The sequence below is a fragment of the Malania oleifera genome, chromosome 7, assembly GCF_029873635.1.
Source record: "Malania oleifera isolate guangnan ecotype guangnan chromosome 7, ASM2987363v1, whole genome shotgun sequence".
NCBI lineage: Eukaryota > Viridiplantae > Streptophyta > Magnoliopsida > Santalales > Ximeniaceae > Malania > Malania oleifera.
The window spans coordinates 108582223-108598316 of NC_080423.1; the positions used below are offsets into that span (position 1 = coordinate 108582223).

The 16094-nt window shown below is 35.9% G+C and overlaps 1 protein-coding gene across 1 annotated transcript; it reads right to left on the reverse strand.

Moving 5' to 3' along the window:
* Positions 1-466: 466 nt before the first annotated feature.
* On the reverse strand, positions 467-7831 carry LOC131160676 (nuclear transcription factor Y subunit C-1). Its single transcript, XM_058116533.1, has 2 exons — positions 6989-7831; positions 467-935 (listed from the first exon to the last, which is right to left on the reverse strand). Exons 1-2 carry the CDS (start codon positions 7636-7638, stop codon positions 932-934), a joined length of 654 nt encoding a protein of 217 aa, XP_057972516.1. The 5' UTR covers positions 7639-7831; the 3' UTR covers positions 467-931.
* Positions 7832-16094: the final 8263 nt, after the last annotated feature.

The following is a 16094-nucleotide window of genomic DNA, read 5'->3' on the forward strand; positions in this document are numbered from 1 at the left end:
TGGAAAGCTTTTGTAATCAAAATCAATTTTCTGAGGGCATCCCGAATCCCCTCAAACTAAAAGATGATAGGCTAATAATAATTTTGTTAAAGAAAAATAGACCACAAATGAAGGAAACTTGCACACCACCACCCTTGGATGCAATGTTACCTTAAATTATGCGCATACCCACTCATCATCCTATGAATCACTAAGAGAAGGTTTTGAATTATTTACAAAAAAAAAAAAAGTACCTTTTCGAAAGAAGTATTTTCCTGATCCAAACAGGGACTAAATTATCATGTCCATCACCCACAGATGACATTTCAACAAATTATTAGAATCTCTGAAGAAGATTTCTAGTAATTGGGGTATGAGAAGAGAAATGTTCCACTTCCTGCTGTATAGCCCAAACTGATGTAACATCTTTAATTATCTAGAGAGAGAGAGAGAGGGTATAGCAGCAAATGGAACCTCAACTCAAATCTGCACAAAGGATTGCATAGTTCAGTGATAAAAACACCTTGTTGGTGTCACAGTACTACATAACGGTGAGTTATAACAGGTTTCTAATAGAGTTGCTAGTTACAAATACGGTCCCCACAAATAACATTTGAAGATTGCATATGAGAGAGAGAGAGAGAGAGAGAGAGAGAGAGAGAGAGAGAGAGAGCCAATGAATTCAGCAGCAAAAGGAACCCAAATTCAAATCTGCACATAGGATTGCATAGTTCAATCACCTTGTTGGTTTGTCACTGGACTGCATCAAAGTGAGTTAAACAAGTTTCTAATGAAGTTACTAAGTTACAAGGCAGACTCCACAAATGACATTAGATGCATGGGCGAATTTCTAATCCATAAGAAAAATTGCAGGTAAAATCACAGCCTCAGGCTTGAAAGTCATCCATTCCTCGTTCCAAGCATCACCATAGCTTCTGCATTGTCAGATTGCTTAACTGCACGAAACAGAGAACGAACCAAAGCAGTTGTCAAATACCATTATGGAGAAACTATATTATAAATCAATACAAATTTAAAAACATCTACATGAATTCAAGTACATAAAATTCAATTCAGCTGCAACCAAATGATTTATTTTGAAGTTCAAGAAATTGATGTTCAACACGCGGGTTGCGGGAGTGCCTCTCACGAGGCCAGGTGTTCAAACCCTTCCGAACTCGTTTCCGCCCCTAGACTCCTGAATTTACCCTCCCTTTGGAGTTGTGGGGTCAACTTCAAGGGGCACAGGATTAATTACGTGGACCGTAAAACGAACGCGTGGATACCCGATACGTAATCCAAAAAAAAAAAAAACGCACAAAAGAATCTAAACCCAATGACTGTTAGGGTGTGAGTCCTAATGGAGTAGGCAGCCCCCCCACCACCCCCCAAATTTGACTCTCATCTCCACCTACCCCCTTCCCACCTACCATTGATGGCTATATAAGTGTGTGAGTAGTGTATTGTGGGTAAGACAAGCAAGGGTGAAAAGTGCAACCAGTGCAAGGCAAATCTTGTGTTAGAGAAGGTGTTTTTAGGCTAGGGTTGTGCTAGCCATTGTTGTAATCCAATTTGTATTTGCCATTTGTGGACGAGTGTCTGCATTCCGTGGATGTAGGCATATACATCTGCTCCAATTTCTTCCAAAGCTCCATCGGTAAAGTTTCGTCTAACACAGAATATTTGACTTCATTTGGCAGACATAATCGGATTGTGCTGACCGTCTTCATCTCCAATTCGGTCCAAACTTCAGCAGCCATACTCTCCAGCTTCGTCCCGATCAACAGTTTAATCAAGCCTTATTGAACCAAAATATCCTTCACTGTGTTCTGCCACAAGTTGAAGTTGTTTCGCCCATCAAACTTCTCCACCTCGAATTTTGAAATGCCAACACCTGTCATTTTGCTCCAAATCTCACAAAACGGACACCGCCAATGGCTCTGGAACGTTGAAAAATAGGAACTCCAAGGACTGCTTGCAATAAACAGAAACTTCAGTCAAACTCGATCAACCCTAGTGAGTCAATTCAGCGAGTTGAAACAGTGCTTCTTCAACTTTCACCAACACGATCTTTTCCTGCTCAGGATAACAACGACAAGAAGCACAAGCCCTGGGCACATACGGCGGATGAACCAAAATAGACCAAGCACCAACCTTGCTCTGATACCAATTGTTAGGGATCAGCCTGATTCAAACAACATGCACCAAACAAAGGAAGAGCAATCACAAATGGGATAACAAGATTTAACGTGGTACGGCGCATCAATAGCCTACATCCATGGAATGCATACACTCATCCACAGATGGCAAATACAAATTGGATTACAACAATGGCTAGCACAACCCTAGCCCAAAACACCATCTCTAACACAAGATTTGTCTTACACTTGCAACCACACTTGTTGCACTCTTCACAACTCTCTTCACCCTTGCTTGTCTTACCCACAATACACTACTCACACACACAATTATATAGCCATCAATGGTAGGTGGGAAAAGGGGTAGGTGGAGATGGGAGTCAAATGGGGAGGGTGGTAGGTGGAGAGGACAATAGCCATAGAGTAGAACTCAAGTCGATTTTCAACTTCTTAATTTAAATAGTATGCTAGGTGTTTGCAAGATCTTACAAAGCAAATTTCAGCAACAACAAAAAAACCAAGCTTTAAGTCCCAGTAGGTGGGGTCAGTTATATGAATCATTTTCCGCCTATTTATGCGATCATGTACAATTTTTTTTGACAAATTCAGGGATATTAAATTTTTACTCACTATCTCCTTCCGAATTATTTTAGGTCTACCCCTATTCCTTCTACTACCCTCCACAATAACTAACTCACTCTTCCTCACTGGTACACTATGTGGCCTACGTTGTAAGTGTCCATACCATTTGAGTTGTCTCTCCCTTATCTTATCTTTTATAGGAGTTACATTACGAAGCAAATTTTAACAAAGAAAATTTGCAGGTGACTTGATGATATTTGTAAATTTCATAAGGTGGCAACTTAACCTAATTGGAGATCCAAAAATTACTTTGCTTAGAGATTTGGACTGATGATTTGATTTTGAATTGATAAAAGAAGATATATAAAATATTAGTTAACAGACCCATAAACAAGATGAGGATAAAAAGAGATGTCTCTAATGCTATAATTGCAGCTGGAAAGCCGGGTTATACATCATAAGGTCCAAATAGATGGCACAAGGCATGGCAATTTTGATTCTTCAAATAGCCTTCAAAACCACATTGACACTGAATGCAATGTTTCAATTTCCACAGCATGTATTTCACTAGCTTTGAAAATTCACATCTGATGATATCGTAAATCCACCACAATGGTTCTCAGCTTGTTTTCATAATTATAGAAAATGCCACTTCATACAATTGCTAAGAAAAAAAAAAAAGATTTGATAAACTAAACTACTCAAAAGAACAAAGGAAAATTTGCCTTTCTTTAAAGAAAATCTTATAAGAAGAAAACCAAAAAAAAAGTGGAAGAAACTTATTTATGTGATTCCAAGGTGGCCTCAAAATTAGATTACTGAAGTAAGGATAAAAGTGATGGTACACAGAAAACTATTGCAGCCTACACGTGTCATTGAGCTGTGGTCTGACCCCAACGAACCTAAACAAAATGATGTGTGCCAATACCTTAAAGCACCAATCAACACATAACAAATCAGACGACTGCAACCATGCAGCCCACATTCTTTTATCGAAACTTATTATGCATTTCCGTAACTAAAAACTCTGTTCATTTCAACCCCAAGCCCCAGCATGCGGCGGTGGGCACCCTAGTGATGAAAAAAAAAGTCAAAGAAAAAGCAGAAAAAAAACCTTAGAATCATGCAAATGAATTTCCAAACACTGAAGAGCAAATGAGGGTGGATCACTTTAGAAAAAAAAAGTCAAAAAGAAAATGTGCTCATTTTAGGAGTGAAAAAAAAAAACCTTAAAAAATCATGCAAATGAGCTCTATATATTCCTCGACAGTCTTAACTCTTAAATAATTAAAAAACATGTCAAAGCTCCTATTAAAAAGTAACAAGGAATACAAAAATAGAAAAAAAATAAAAAAATAAGGAGGGCCATCTTGAAATCAGGCAGGAACACAGGAAGAATAATAGTTGCAGGAAATTGAACAAATATATTCACTAGTTGTACATTGATGCAGGAAGCATTCACCAACCAAATCTGCTTCCAAAAAATGACATAAGCCACAAACTCATAAATCAGAGTTAATCATAACTAATCACTACAACAAATCAAATAGATCAATTTTCATTTTTATTCAATTACAATACGCATCTGTTTGTAGCACAAATCAAGTGAAAAGGGTATACAACCCGCAATACTGATTTTTGCCATCCAATGTCAGATTTTTTCCAAAAAAAAAAATATTTATGATAATATATTAGTACTGCTAGGCAGAATCCAATATCAATGAGTTGAAAACTAGAAATGCTAATCATTGAGATAATACTTAAAAGATTATTGAGATAACATATTATGGAAAATATAAGTAGACTGTAAAGGAAATAAAAAATACAATAGGAAAAATAAGGTAGACTGATGGAAATAAGAAGGAGAATATCAGTTGAAGTGGTTTAAACATGTTAAATGACGACCAAAGATAGATTTTTAATAATCAGATTGGAAGTGAACATGACTTCAAGGCCTAAAAGGGGGCACAGGAAAATAAACCTGAAAGAATGAAATCATCATTGTTAGTATCAATCTACACCCTCAAGTGGCATGTGTATATTAAATATTTATTTATACTACATTTTTTAAAGAATTTAATAAATTAATTCAATGCTTTCTTAACATTGGTTATTACAGAAAAATTAGAAGAATTTCAAGGCACCCATTTTCATTTCAATCACCAAACTTTTGATTAGTATCTCTTTAGAATGGCTTACTGAGTCTAGTGTTGTTTCATTTTCTTTCCTTCAACAACTAACGTGGAAACCTACCTATAAAGTTACTGATTTTTTCAACAAATACACTAGACAAAATGCACATAATATAAAATACAAATATACTGAATAAAGTAAGAGACAAAGCACATCACACTCTCCTTTTGGTGTTTCTTCGCTGATGGAGAAAAGTATTCAACATGATTTCTCATGAAAATAGTCACATACTCATACGAAAGAAATCAAATTTTTTTAAAAAAATAGTCACAATGGCCATCAACAAAAATAAAAATAAGAATTTTTCTTCTTAAGGTCCTCACATGAGCCTCCATTATGGTTTACATTGAACTGGCTTCCTAAAAGACAAACTCCTCACCCCAACTATTTTGTTAAGCTCAAACGAGCAGAGCTTTCATATTTCTGAGCTCCAAATGATTAAAAGAATCAAAGATTTAAATTTTTAAGTTCATTTCTTTTCCTCCATTTCCCAGTCAAGTAAATATGGGTAAAAATCCTTCATGAAAACAGCTCATAAAATATGAAAATGGGGCAATTTAATAAAAAAAACTCTACATTTTTTTTTGTAAACACTAAATTCATTTCTATAAATATTTCAAGCCCCAACAATGCCTCAAAAATTAAACATATTGAAAGACAAGACCAACCCCTCTCCTCTGCCCTTCTACACATTATTGTTACTATTATACCAAATAATTACACCTAACACTCTCCCTAGTTCTAAGAAATATCCAACTGCATCTTCATTGGGAATGATGCCACCACAATCAACTAAATTCTGCAACACAAAATTCCTAAATGTTGTCTCATTCTGTTCTTTTATGGTTTCTACTCCGGTGCCTTGTCCTCTGATGCCCCATCAAGTGATCTACCCATGCCTATTCTACACATCCAGACCACTCGTGATTTTCATCATCCATCAATTGATCTACTCATGCCCACTTTCAGGGCGTGGTACCCCAGTTGATATATCAACATGGCCATGTCATTGACATAATACAAGAACAATGATAACTAAAGGGAACACCAAAAAAGAAAATTCACAACCCCATAAAAACATAACATGATCGTACCTTATTAACTTAAAAAAAATTTCCTACAACAAATTAAACGCCAGGAATTAAGTGCTCTACACTACAAGATACCCCTCCAACAAAGGTTCTGTCTAGTTGCCAACAAAACCAAAGCAAAAAGTAGAAAATGAAATAAAATCTTGAATCAAACGGTGCATGTAGAAGGAACTCCTCCGGACCTCAACTGAACTACGTCAAACGTTGCTTTAAGCCCAACCAGAATTGAAGGTTCTCAACACCCCTCTCCCCTTTCAAAAAAGAAACCAAAAACACGAAAAAGAAAAAGAAACAGAAATTCAACATTTTCCTCCCCTTAGGTTATAAATCATGATATACTTGCGATTCAAAAGTTCAACAAATCCTTCCCTTTCCTACACTATCCCAGCAATCCCAGAAACAAGAATGAGAACTTCGGGGGGGAAAGAAAAAGCAGCAAAGTGTCTAATTTCCAAAAGTGGAAAATCTGTCGGCTCAAATTTTATTCCATTGGATTCTAAATTACAGTATATCTAGTATTATGAACTTCAATAAATCCTTTTATTTCCCACATTTTCTCAGAAACCAAGCAACAGGCAAAAAAATTTGAAAAAAAAAAAAAAAAATGCCTTGGGGAAAAAATTTAACTAATCAAGAGCAAATGTTTTACTTCCTTGCTCTCTATATCATGACATGGCTAAGATTCATAACTTCAGTAAATCAACTTTTTTCCGACACTTTCTCAGGTACCAACCAACAGGCAAACAATTTCCAGAGACAATAATGAAAATGTCAGGGTGAAAAATAAAAGAAGAAGAAGAAGAAGAAGAAGAAGAGGAAGAAGAACTATCTCAGCAACCAAACAACAGGCGAAAAATTCCACTAATAAGAATGAAAACCTCATGGGGAACGGTCACTCAAACAGAAAGGAACTCCAAACTCGCAGATCTCACAGGGTTATAAAAATTTTAAAAATAGGAAAGAGGAGAAAAGAAAAGATTAAAAGAAAATTCAACAGTCACATACCCTTGTCCGTCGAGGCTCCCCTGTCCGCCGCCGCTCACGGTTCCGCCGTACGACCCGTCATCGCCGGCAGCTTGCCACACGGACTGCCACGCTTGGGACGGCGGCTGCCCGTACACGCCAGAGGGATCCACCGCCGGGCGCCCCATCATAACTCCTGGTGCAGGCTGTCCGATCGCCGGGTAATAGTACGGGACGCCGCCGGCCGCGGCGGCCGGCGTTACAACGCCGCCGACGACCAATCCGCCGGTCTCGTCCCTGATCTCGTCCCTAGGAACAATATCAACCAAAAAATCGAAGATATCAGTGCGGGTGATGGCGGCGGCGATGTCGTTCTTCTGGAGGGTGCGGCGCTTGTTCTCCTCGGCGTGGAGCCAGGAGCGTATTGTGAGCTCGAGGATGAAGAGCTCGCAGGCCTTGGCGAACAGAATCGGGGCCTCGGCGGAGATCATGCGGACGTCCTCGTCGGCCTTCATGATCTTCTTGATGCGGGCGAGGGGGAGCTGGTGATTCTTGAAGTCGTTGGCCTGCTCGATCTCCTGCCGTTGGTACGTCCAGAACATCTGCAGCTGCTGCTGCTGCTGCTGCAGGAGGTGCTGGAATGGGGGTTGCGGCGGGTACGCGGAGGATTGGGCCTGCTGGTTGTTCTCCATTATGACTTTCTGTGATGAGTTTGAATTTGAATTTGACGATGATGATGACGATGATGATCGGGGAAGAGAGAGAGGGGGAGAGAGAGAGATGGCGATGGATGGGGATGAAGGGTTGGAGATGAATGGTGGGGGGAGAAGGGATAAGGTACGGGCGGGGGTAGCTGCTGTGACCTGTTTGGATGCGTATGAGAGGATTCATAGGATTGTGATTTGTGAAGCTGGGTTTTTATCCTCTGCATCGCCCTTCTCTCCTTCTATTTATTTTTATTATTTTATTTTATTTTGCTAAAAGTATGTTTTGAAAAAATATTAAAAAACGTTTTTTTAAAAAAAAAAATTGTGAATTTCAAGCTTGTTTACTCCTACAAAATAATTTTATCTTTTGTTTTTTGAAAAACATTATAATTCTAAAAAAAAAAAATTTCTTACCACAAAGGACACTTATCTATTATGATGTTTGACAAAGATACAATGCATGTATCAAAAATTTCAAAAGCTTCTCATGAAATTTCAAAAATTCTATGGACTTTTCTTAAATTTTACTAAAAAAACATAAATCTTTCCGTATATATTACAAAAAGACAATTTTTTTAAAGAGTATAAGTGTTCTAAAAATTAAATATCAAGAGAAGTTTGTGACATCTTTGAAATCTCAAAGTTGTTTATGAGATTTTAAAATCTTAGAAAATGTTTATATCTTTTTGTCAAACCTTAGGATGGGTTAATATTTTTTGACTAATTTTTTAAATATTTGAATAAAAATAAAAATAAAAATTTATAATTTTTCAACATCCATTTTATAACCAGAACTTTTAAAAAAAATTAATATATGTATAAAAATAGAAAATAATTTATTATTCTTTTTCAATAATCAATTTTTAACTTTTTTGTACAAATGATAAAAAAAATTAAAATAAAGTGATATTTTCTATAATCCTTTGGAAAATAAAAATAAATATTAAAAAATATTTTTCAAAATTGAACATGTGCTAAAGTTTTTATCCTTTTTTTTTTTTTTGGGTATTGCCTATTTGAAGGATTTAAATTTTTTTCCCTATCATATTAAGTGGTAAAAGTTTAATCCTTAAAATAATCAAAAAAAAGAAGAAGAGATAAACGTTTGGTGCGTACTAATCTTTTTTTTAATAATTCTATGTTTCTATTTATCTCGTGACAATATTTTACTAGGAAATTTTGTGAACGTTTTTCTTTATTTAATCCTCATTTTCATATAACCAAACATAACTTTCACTATTTCAACTTTGACTATCGTTTCTTGACGTTTTTTCATTTTTTGAATTGCAGCATTATTCGAAGACGAATGATAGAATATAGAAGATGGAATTCTAAATATGTAATTATAAAAATAAAAAAAATAGAGAAATTATGTATTATTGTGTGAAAATTTTAATATTAGCTTTATCATGTACATTTTAATGTTTCATGTTGTTTATGGTGTGGCTCTTATACTTCGGGAGTTTATAAATAAAGGGAAAAACATATGAATGTGGTCTTGGTGCAGGGCAACAGCAAAGACTCGTCAACGAGGAGATACCGAGAGTCAGGAAATCTCAGAGTTCAAAGACTCGTCGACGAGTGGTCGCTAGGCTGTGACAAAGACTTTAATTTTAAATTTAAACGTTGGAGTGGTTGAGTATTCGGAGGGAAACCTTTGAGGGGTAGTTATATATGTCATTCTGACCATATTTCAATATATAAGAGAGTAAGAGAGGGTGAGAGAATGAGAGAAGATCATTGTATCGTGAAACTTTGATTTTCATAGTGAACCTCTTGTTGATTGCTCCTGTGGATGTAGGTTTTACCGAACCATGTAATTCCTGGTGTTGTTGCACTTATCTTTATTCTCTTTATTTTGCTATGGTTGTGAAATGTTTTCTGTCTATCACCATTTTGTTTGTTGCAAGTATATATGTGTGATCCTTTATACAATGTTCATTCCGTTGCGCATTGTTGAGAGCGTGTTGTATGGCCTCCAAATTTAAGGATCTCGTGTTGTAACAGACATGGTGAAGGTTTATACAAAATTTCAACCGGATAGCATAAATGCAACAACTTGGAATGAATTGGGAGCAATCATTTGTCTTTGTTTGGCTAAGGACGTGTTGTATCACATCATGGATGAGAATTCTCTGGCATTAGTTTGGTGAAAACGGGAATGCCGATATGTCTAAGTGTTCGTCAAAATCTGCGAATGTAGTGGAGAAAGACTCAGAATGTAGTGTTGGAGATATGTTACATGTTTCATCGGGTTCAGAGTGCCTCACGGGTAATTCTTGAATCTTAGTCACCAGATGCTTTTATCCTAGAAAATGATTTGACACCAATAGGTCAGTTTGTACTGGTTGTATTTTGATGGAAAATGATATTTCATGCAGAATATTTGTTATTTGAAATGTTAAAATCAAAATGTATGATGATGTTGTAAAAGTCATATGTGATGTAAAGCATGAATCGAGTCTAAGGAAGAATGGTATTTTCATTGGAAATTTTAGATCGTAATGGATATTGTTACGAGTCTGAATGCAAAGAAATGAAAATGTGTGGCAACTCGATAGTGATGAAAGGGGAAGTCGCAGGAAACATCTTTGCACTATGGGATGTTACAGTTGTAGGTGGAATTGCAACTGTTGAGCCTGAGTAGGGTTTCTTATGGCATATGCGGCTAGAGCATATGGGTGACTACATGTATTCAGATGTTTGAGAACCAATGATGATAGTATCAGGGGATAGACATATGTTTTTCGTGGGATTATCACGAAGTGTAATGCCCCGACTTGCCATGTGGGACCCAGAGTGCTACTTTAGTGACGTCTGTGTATCTGATATCAAATTCATCGTATCAATTGCAGCGAAAATAAAAGATACAATCTTCAAAAATTCATTACCAGAGTTCTCTACTACCTTTATATACAAAAGGTTCCAAAATCCTTAATATAAACCAACGTATTATACTTATACAAAAACCAAATCAAACTACACTCACCATATACAAAAAAACTATACCACCGTCTCAGCCTCTCTAGCCTGCTAAGAACGTTTTTTGAAATTTTCTGAAAAGATAATTTGTAAAGTAAGGGTGAGACACAACTCAGTAAGGGAAAGATTAAGTTAATGTCAATGTATGGTCAGCATGCATTTACTGTACAGAAAATAACCAGTTCATTAAGTAGATAAACACATTTATGAAATCATTCTTATCTTACACTCACACACACAATTAGCCGAGGATAGGGAAGATTACCCACTCATACAAGTAGCTTCCCTCTGCTCTAATACCATTGCTGTTATTAGGCCACTCACCTTTCTCAGTAAGCCCTCGAAATTATCTTATTAATTATTCGTATTTACATAAATTAATAGATATGCATATAAGACACTCCCTGTGACAAACACGCCATTTACTTCTCCTATAACACAAGTTGTGCGACTCAAAGGCTGGACTAAGTCTGGGTGATAAGCCCAAACAAAGTAAAAAAAAATAACATCCTCTACAAACATATCTAGACGCATCCACAACAAAACTGCAGGTTCGACGCCCTTACTTCAACCTCACGCAGGTAGTTGGCTGGACCCCCTACACTTCTATCCAGAACAGTGTGGGTGCACATGGTCTAACTAGCAACGGTACCGTGCTCATAATACACTGTTCCTCAGGGTTCCTAAAACATATCATGCAATTTAGATAATAGAAATCACCATTTAAAACGTTAATTCACATATATTTCCTATTATTCCAAAAACCTGACCCCTGGCCACAAAATACAATCCGACATATAGCCATTAATTAAAATTCGGTCCTTGACCGTCAAATAATAATCCTGGCTCTTGGCCAATCAAACAATACCCAGCCATTGGCCTTTATTTCGAAATCCTGCATTTTTCACAAGCAGCTCCTGTATTTTTCACAACAATTCCAGTATTTCACAAACAGTTCCAATATTTCGCAAACAGTCTCAAATCCAGTTAAACAATAAATTCTACCAAATAATCATCGGTCACACAATTTCAACATTTAAACATAACCATATAAACAACCAAACTTTTCACAATTCTTTTTTATTCAAAATATCATACCATATATCTTAGGTTTGTAAAATCCATTTCGAGCGGTTAGTTTTCGAAATAACCTTTAGATTTTTAAATAAGTAAATATATATATATATATATATATATATATATATATATAACAATTTAATCAGTTCATATTTAATAAAATTCGGACTTCACTTAATCCCCTAACCTGATTCCTAAAAAGCCTAATACAACCCCGACCTACGCCCTACAGCGTTCAAAACCCTTGAAACCCTAAAATTCAAATTTCACCTTATTATTCATCACAATTCCCAGAGTAACTTTTTATAACATCCCTCAATTTCTTAATATAAAATATCACATAATAAATGAAATGGTCAATCCGAACTCGTGGGTAGCGGGGACATCTATTGAACACAACGGAAAACCTAGCAGCAGTAAACATAAATCTCAACATCCAATCATAAAACATAATACCAGAGCTTTCTATTAACATCAATATGCTGTTTATATGTACAATCTCCAAAAAGTCAAAAACATCACTAGGACCATACAACAAAATCTCCTAGTCCTAGTTCGACACTTACCCTTCTAGTAGGGAAGTACCAATCACTCAACGGCGGCCCTGACCCACTGGTCTCTCTGGGTTTCCTGAAAAGTTAATTAATGTTGAGGGTGAGACACTTCTCAGTAATGGAAAATAAACTAAATACAGTTGTATGACAACATGAACATTTAAAGTGCTTATATATATACAGTACATTTCATAACTCTGGAAATAATCATAATATCATACTACATAATCATGTACTTTCATATTTGTTAATAAATCATAACATACATAAGCATATGTTATCACTGTAATAACATACATAAAAACATCTGTTGTAACTGTAGTATTGAAAATATACCCAAGATGAATAGCTAGCTAATGTCATGTATTACCCCCCATGACGGGTTGTGCAGTCCGAAGGAGGGACCCGACAATGGCTGGCCGTCTACTGCCAAATCAAATATGTCTGTAAGTATGATGGGCCTGCCACACCTTGGTCTGAACTTCTAGGTGGACGTCCACACTCTACTGAAAGCCACATCAACTATCCATCTCCCATCCCCTCGTGGGATGGTTAGCACTAATCTGACATAGATACTTGATCTACAATATAGCTACGGTACCGAGCCCTGAACTGAACTAAACTAACATCCTGACTGTAATAACATATAATACATGAACATACATAATATCATCATGACCTCGTGCCGAAAACATAGATACGGCTTCGTGCTGAAATCATATATATGGCCTCATGCCAAAATCATAATAAATACAGCCTCGCGCCAATAACATAATAAATACGGCCTCGAGCCGAAACATAAATACAGCCTCGTGCCGAAATCATGCATATGGCCTCGCACCAAAATCATTTCAGGTATTTATATTCTAAAAACAACCATTTATCATATATTCATCAAACTCGGTATAACATAATTCGTCTTTTCAAAATACCTGAAAATATGTTTTGCTCGTAAAATCATTCATATCATGATTCGCGCTTCACATAAAAATAATGTTCATGCCACACATGTGCTTGTAAGTCATACTTCATAGTTTAAAATCATCATTTCTGGAATTTTATACATACATATACATTTTCATCACAATAGCAGTATTTTCCAATCATACCTTTCATATGTAATATACAAAGATAGCATAGGCTTTTCTGAAAATAAATGTGCTCATAATTAATAATAATATGCATGGAAAATTATTGTTTTAGTTTATTCCCTTACCTGACTACTGAGAAAGCCCCCTAAAATCCTAGCCTGACCCCCATAGGATTTCCTACTCAATACCCTGAAACTCAAAATCCCCAGTACTAAACGTCAGTATTTTCATGCATATATCAATTTCTATAACTACCATAAAGTCTAATTTGTCTTAAAAAGCCTTACCTTAACTCTGGGATGATTTCCAACTTTGTTTCCCCAACGATCCGCTCTGGCAAACTTGTAGGGAACTTCGCTAGGAGCGTCGTGGTGGCCTCAGATCTTCGATCCGACATAAAACCAGCCCAAAATCGAAGAGAGAGAGTGAAAGGGCCGAAGAGGAGAGAGAGAGAGAGAGAGAGAGAGAGAGAGAGGAATCTTCAAATGAATTAAAAATCAGGTGTTTCCATATTTATATAGGGGATTTCGTCGATGAGCAGCACCCTTCATCGACGAAATTCAGTCGGCTCCAGAACCCCTCTCGGCTTTTCTTTGTCGACGAAGCCCTGTGTTCGTTGAAGAAATTATTGAAGCCTTCGTCTACGAAACCCTGTATTCGTCGACGAAATTATTATAGCCTTCGTCGACGAAACCCTGTGTTCGTCGACGAATTCAGGCAATCTTAAAAATTACTTTTAACCCCCAAATGCAATGTCCTCAATAAACGCGTAGCGTTCGTCGACGAAGTCTATGGCCTCCTTCTGTTTCTGTTTCTATTTCTCTCCCTCTTATTACTCAAATTTCCATTTTAAATTCGGGTCGTTATACTTTTCCTAAAATTCCCATAAGTTCTGAATACCCTAAATAGCGTAATAAAGTCTAACTTATTAAACTTACCCCCGATTTAGAGTTGGTGCCCCGGAGCTCCAACTTGAAAATCTGCTCTGGTTAGATTGTAGAGAATTTCCCCATGAATCTCCCAACAATTTTCGTTCGTTAATTGAGTTTAAGATTTAAGAAAAATTGAAGTAAGAGTGATAATTGAACCTACCCAAGGAGATATGCTTGCGTCACTCCTACGACAAATCCGCTCCGGTAGATATGTCGATGGCGAAGAATGGAGTTCAACGGTATGTTCGAATTTTCGATCAACCAAATATTGGAGAAGAAATTGAGGAGAGTGGGAGAGAGGAGATGAGGGAGAGATGAGAGTGAGAGACATGCTAGAGACTCTCTGGATTTCAGAGGGAAATCTTGAAGCTTCAGGTTACACTTTTCATATATATAATATATAATATATAATAATATTATTATATTATACTTGTATATATATATATATATTATATTAATTAATTATTAATTAATTAATTATTATTTTTAAAATTTTTTAATTTTAATTTAAGTTTAATTAATTATTTAATTAATAATAATTATTATAATTATAATAATAATTATTATTATTATTATTTTGGATCATTCCACTAACCTTGTTTTACTATTTTTTGGGGTTATTATATTCTCCCCTCATAAAAATTTCGTCCTCGAAATTTGTTGAATACAACTCCAAGTAAAATCCATCGTTAACCTAACAAGTTTTTGAGTTAATCTTTTAAACAATTCTATTAAAACTGATAACTATTATAAATTGATGGATTATACATCTTGTTCTAATACATCTTACTTCAGCACTAACACTCAACAACTTCAATTTTAATCTCCAGTCTTTCAAAGATCTAACACTAATATAACCTTAGAAGAATCAATAGATAACTATCATTTGATTATGACATGACCCTAAGTTTTCATATTAATTGTTCAGAACCCACATTTCCTTTTTAGCATATAACTTATGCTCTCATAATGCTTGCAAAAATTAATCATATATATTGTTCATGCTCTTCTTGAGTCTTTGAATATCCCAAAAATCATCCATGAAAATGCAAGGTGCATTAGTAACCCAAATTGGTAACACCAGAAACTTATGGCGGTCTTACTGTGTACTCGATTCTATCTCTGGGATGTGTAATTTTCAAATCTTAATTAGTGATAATTTAATTGTAAATCAATCTTCAAAAACTTGGTATTTTACCAATTAATTCAAATAGTCCACCAATCCTTGGAAGTCGATACCAATTCTTAATGTAACGTAATTCGACTTCAAATGATTATTGCATAGCCTCGGGGTCCCATTATGTTTCTTAGTGAATAACACAGGTGCAACCTATGATGATATACTAGGTCGAACAAATTCCTTGTCGAGACAATCTTCTAGTTGTACCCTAGGTTGCCTTAGTTTAGTTTATGTCATTCTTTATGAAGCAGTCGACATAGGCTCTGTTTCTAACACCAAATCAATATTAAATTCAATCTCCTCTTGGAGGTAACCCCGATAAATCATCTGAAAATAATATCTAAAAATTCATCACCTATGGATAAAGAAGTTTGGGGTTCGTTAACTCGTATGTTTCTTTCATTATTGCTACAAACCCTAGACATGTGCCCACATCCTGTCCTTTCACAAGCACTCAAGATGTCAAATATGAGAGCTTGTTAGTTAGAAAGGAAACCCTCACTCCATTTGGATCTCTGAGTACTATTTTCTTTTGAAAACAATCAACTAGGTGTATGATCAATGAATAACCACCAATGATTAGCCTCTTCTTTAAATAAAAAACTTACAATGATGACTCATACTC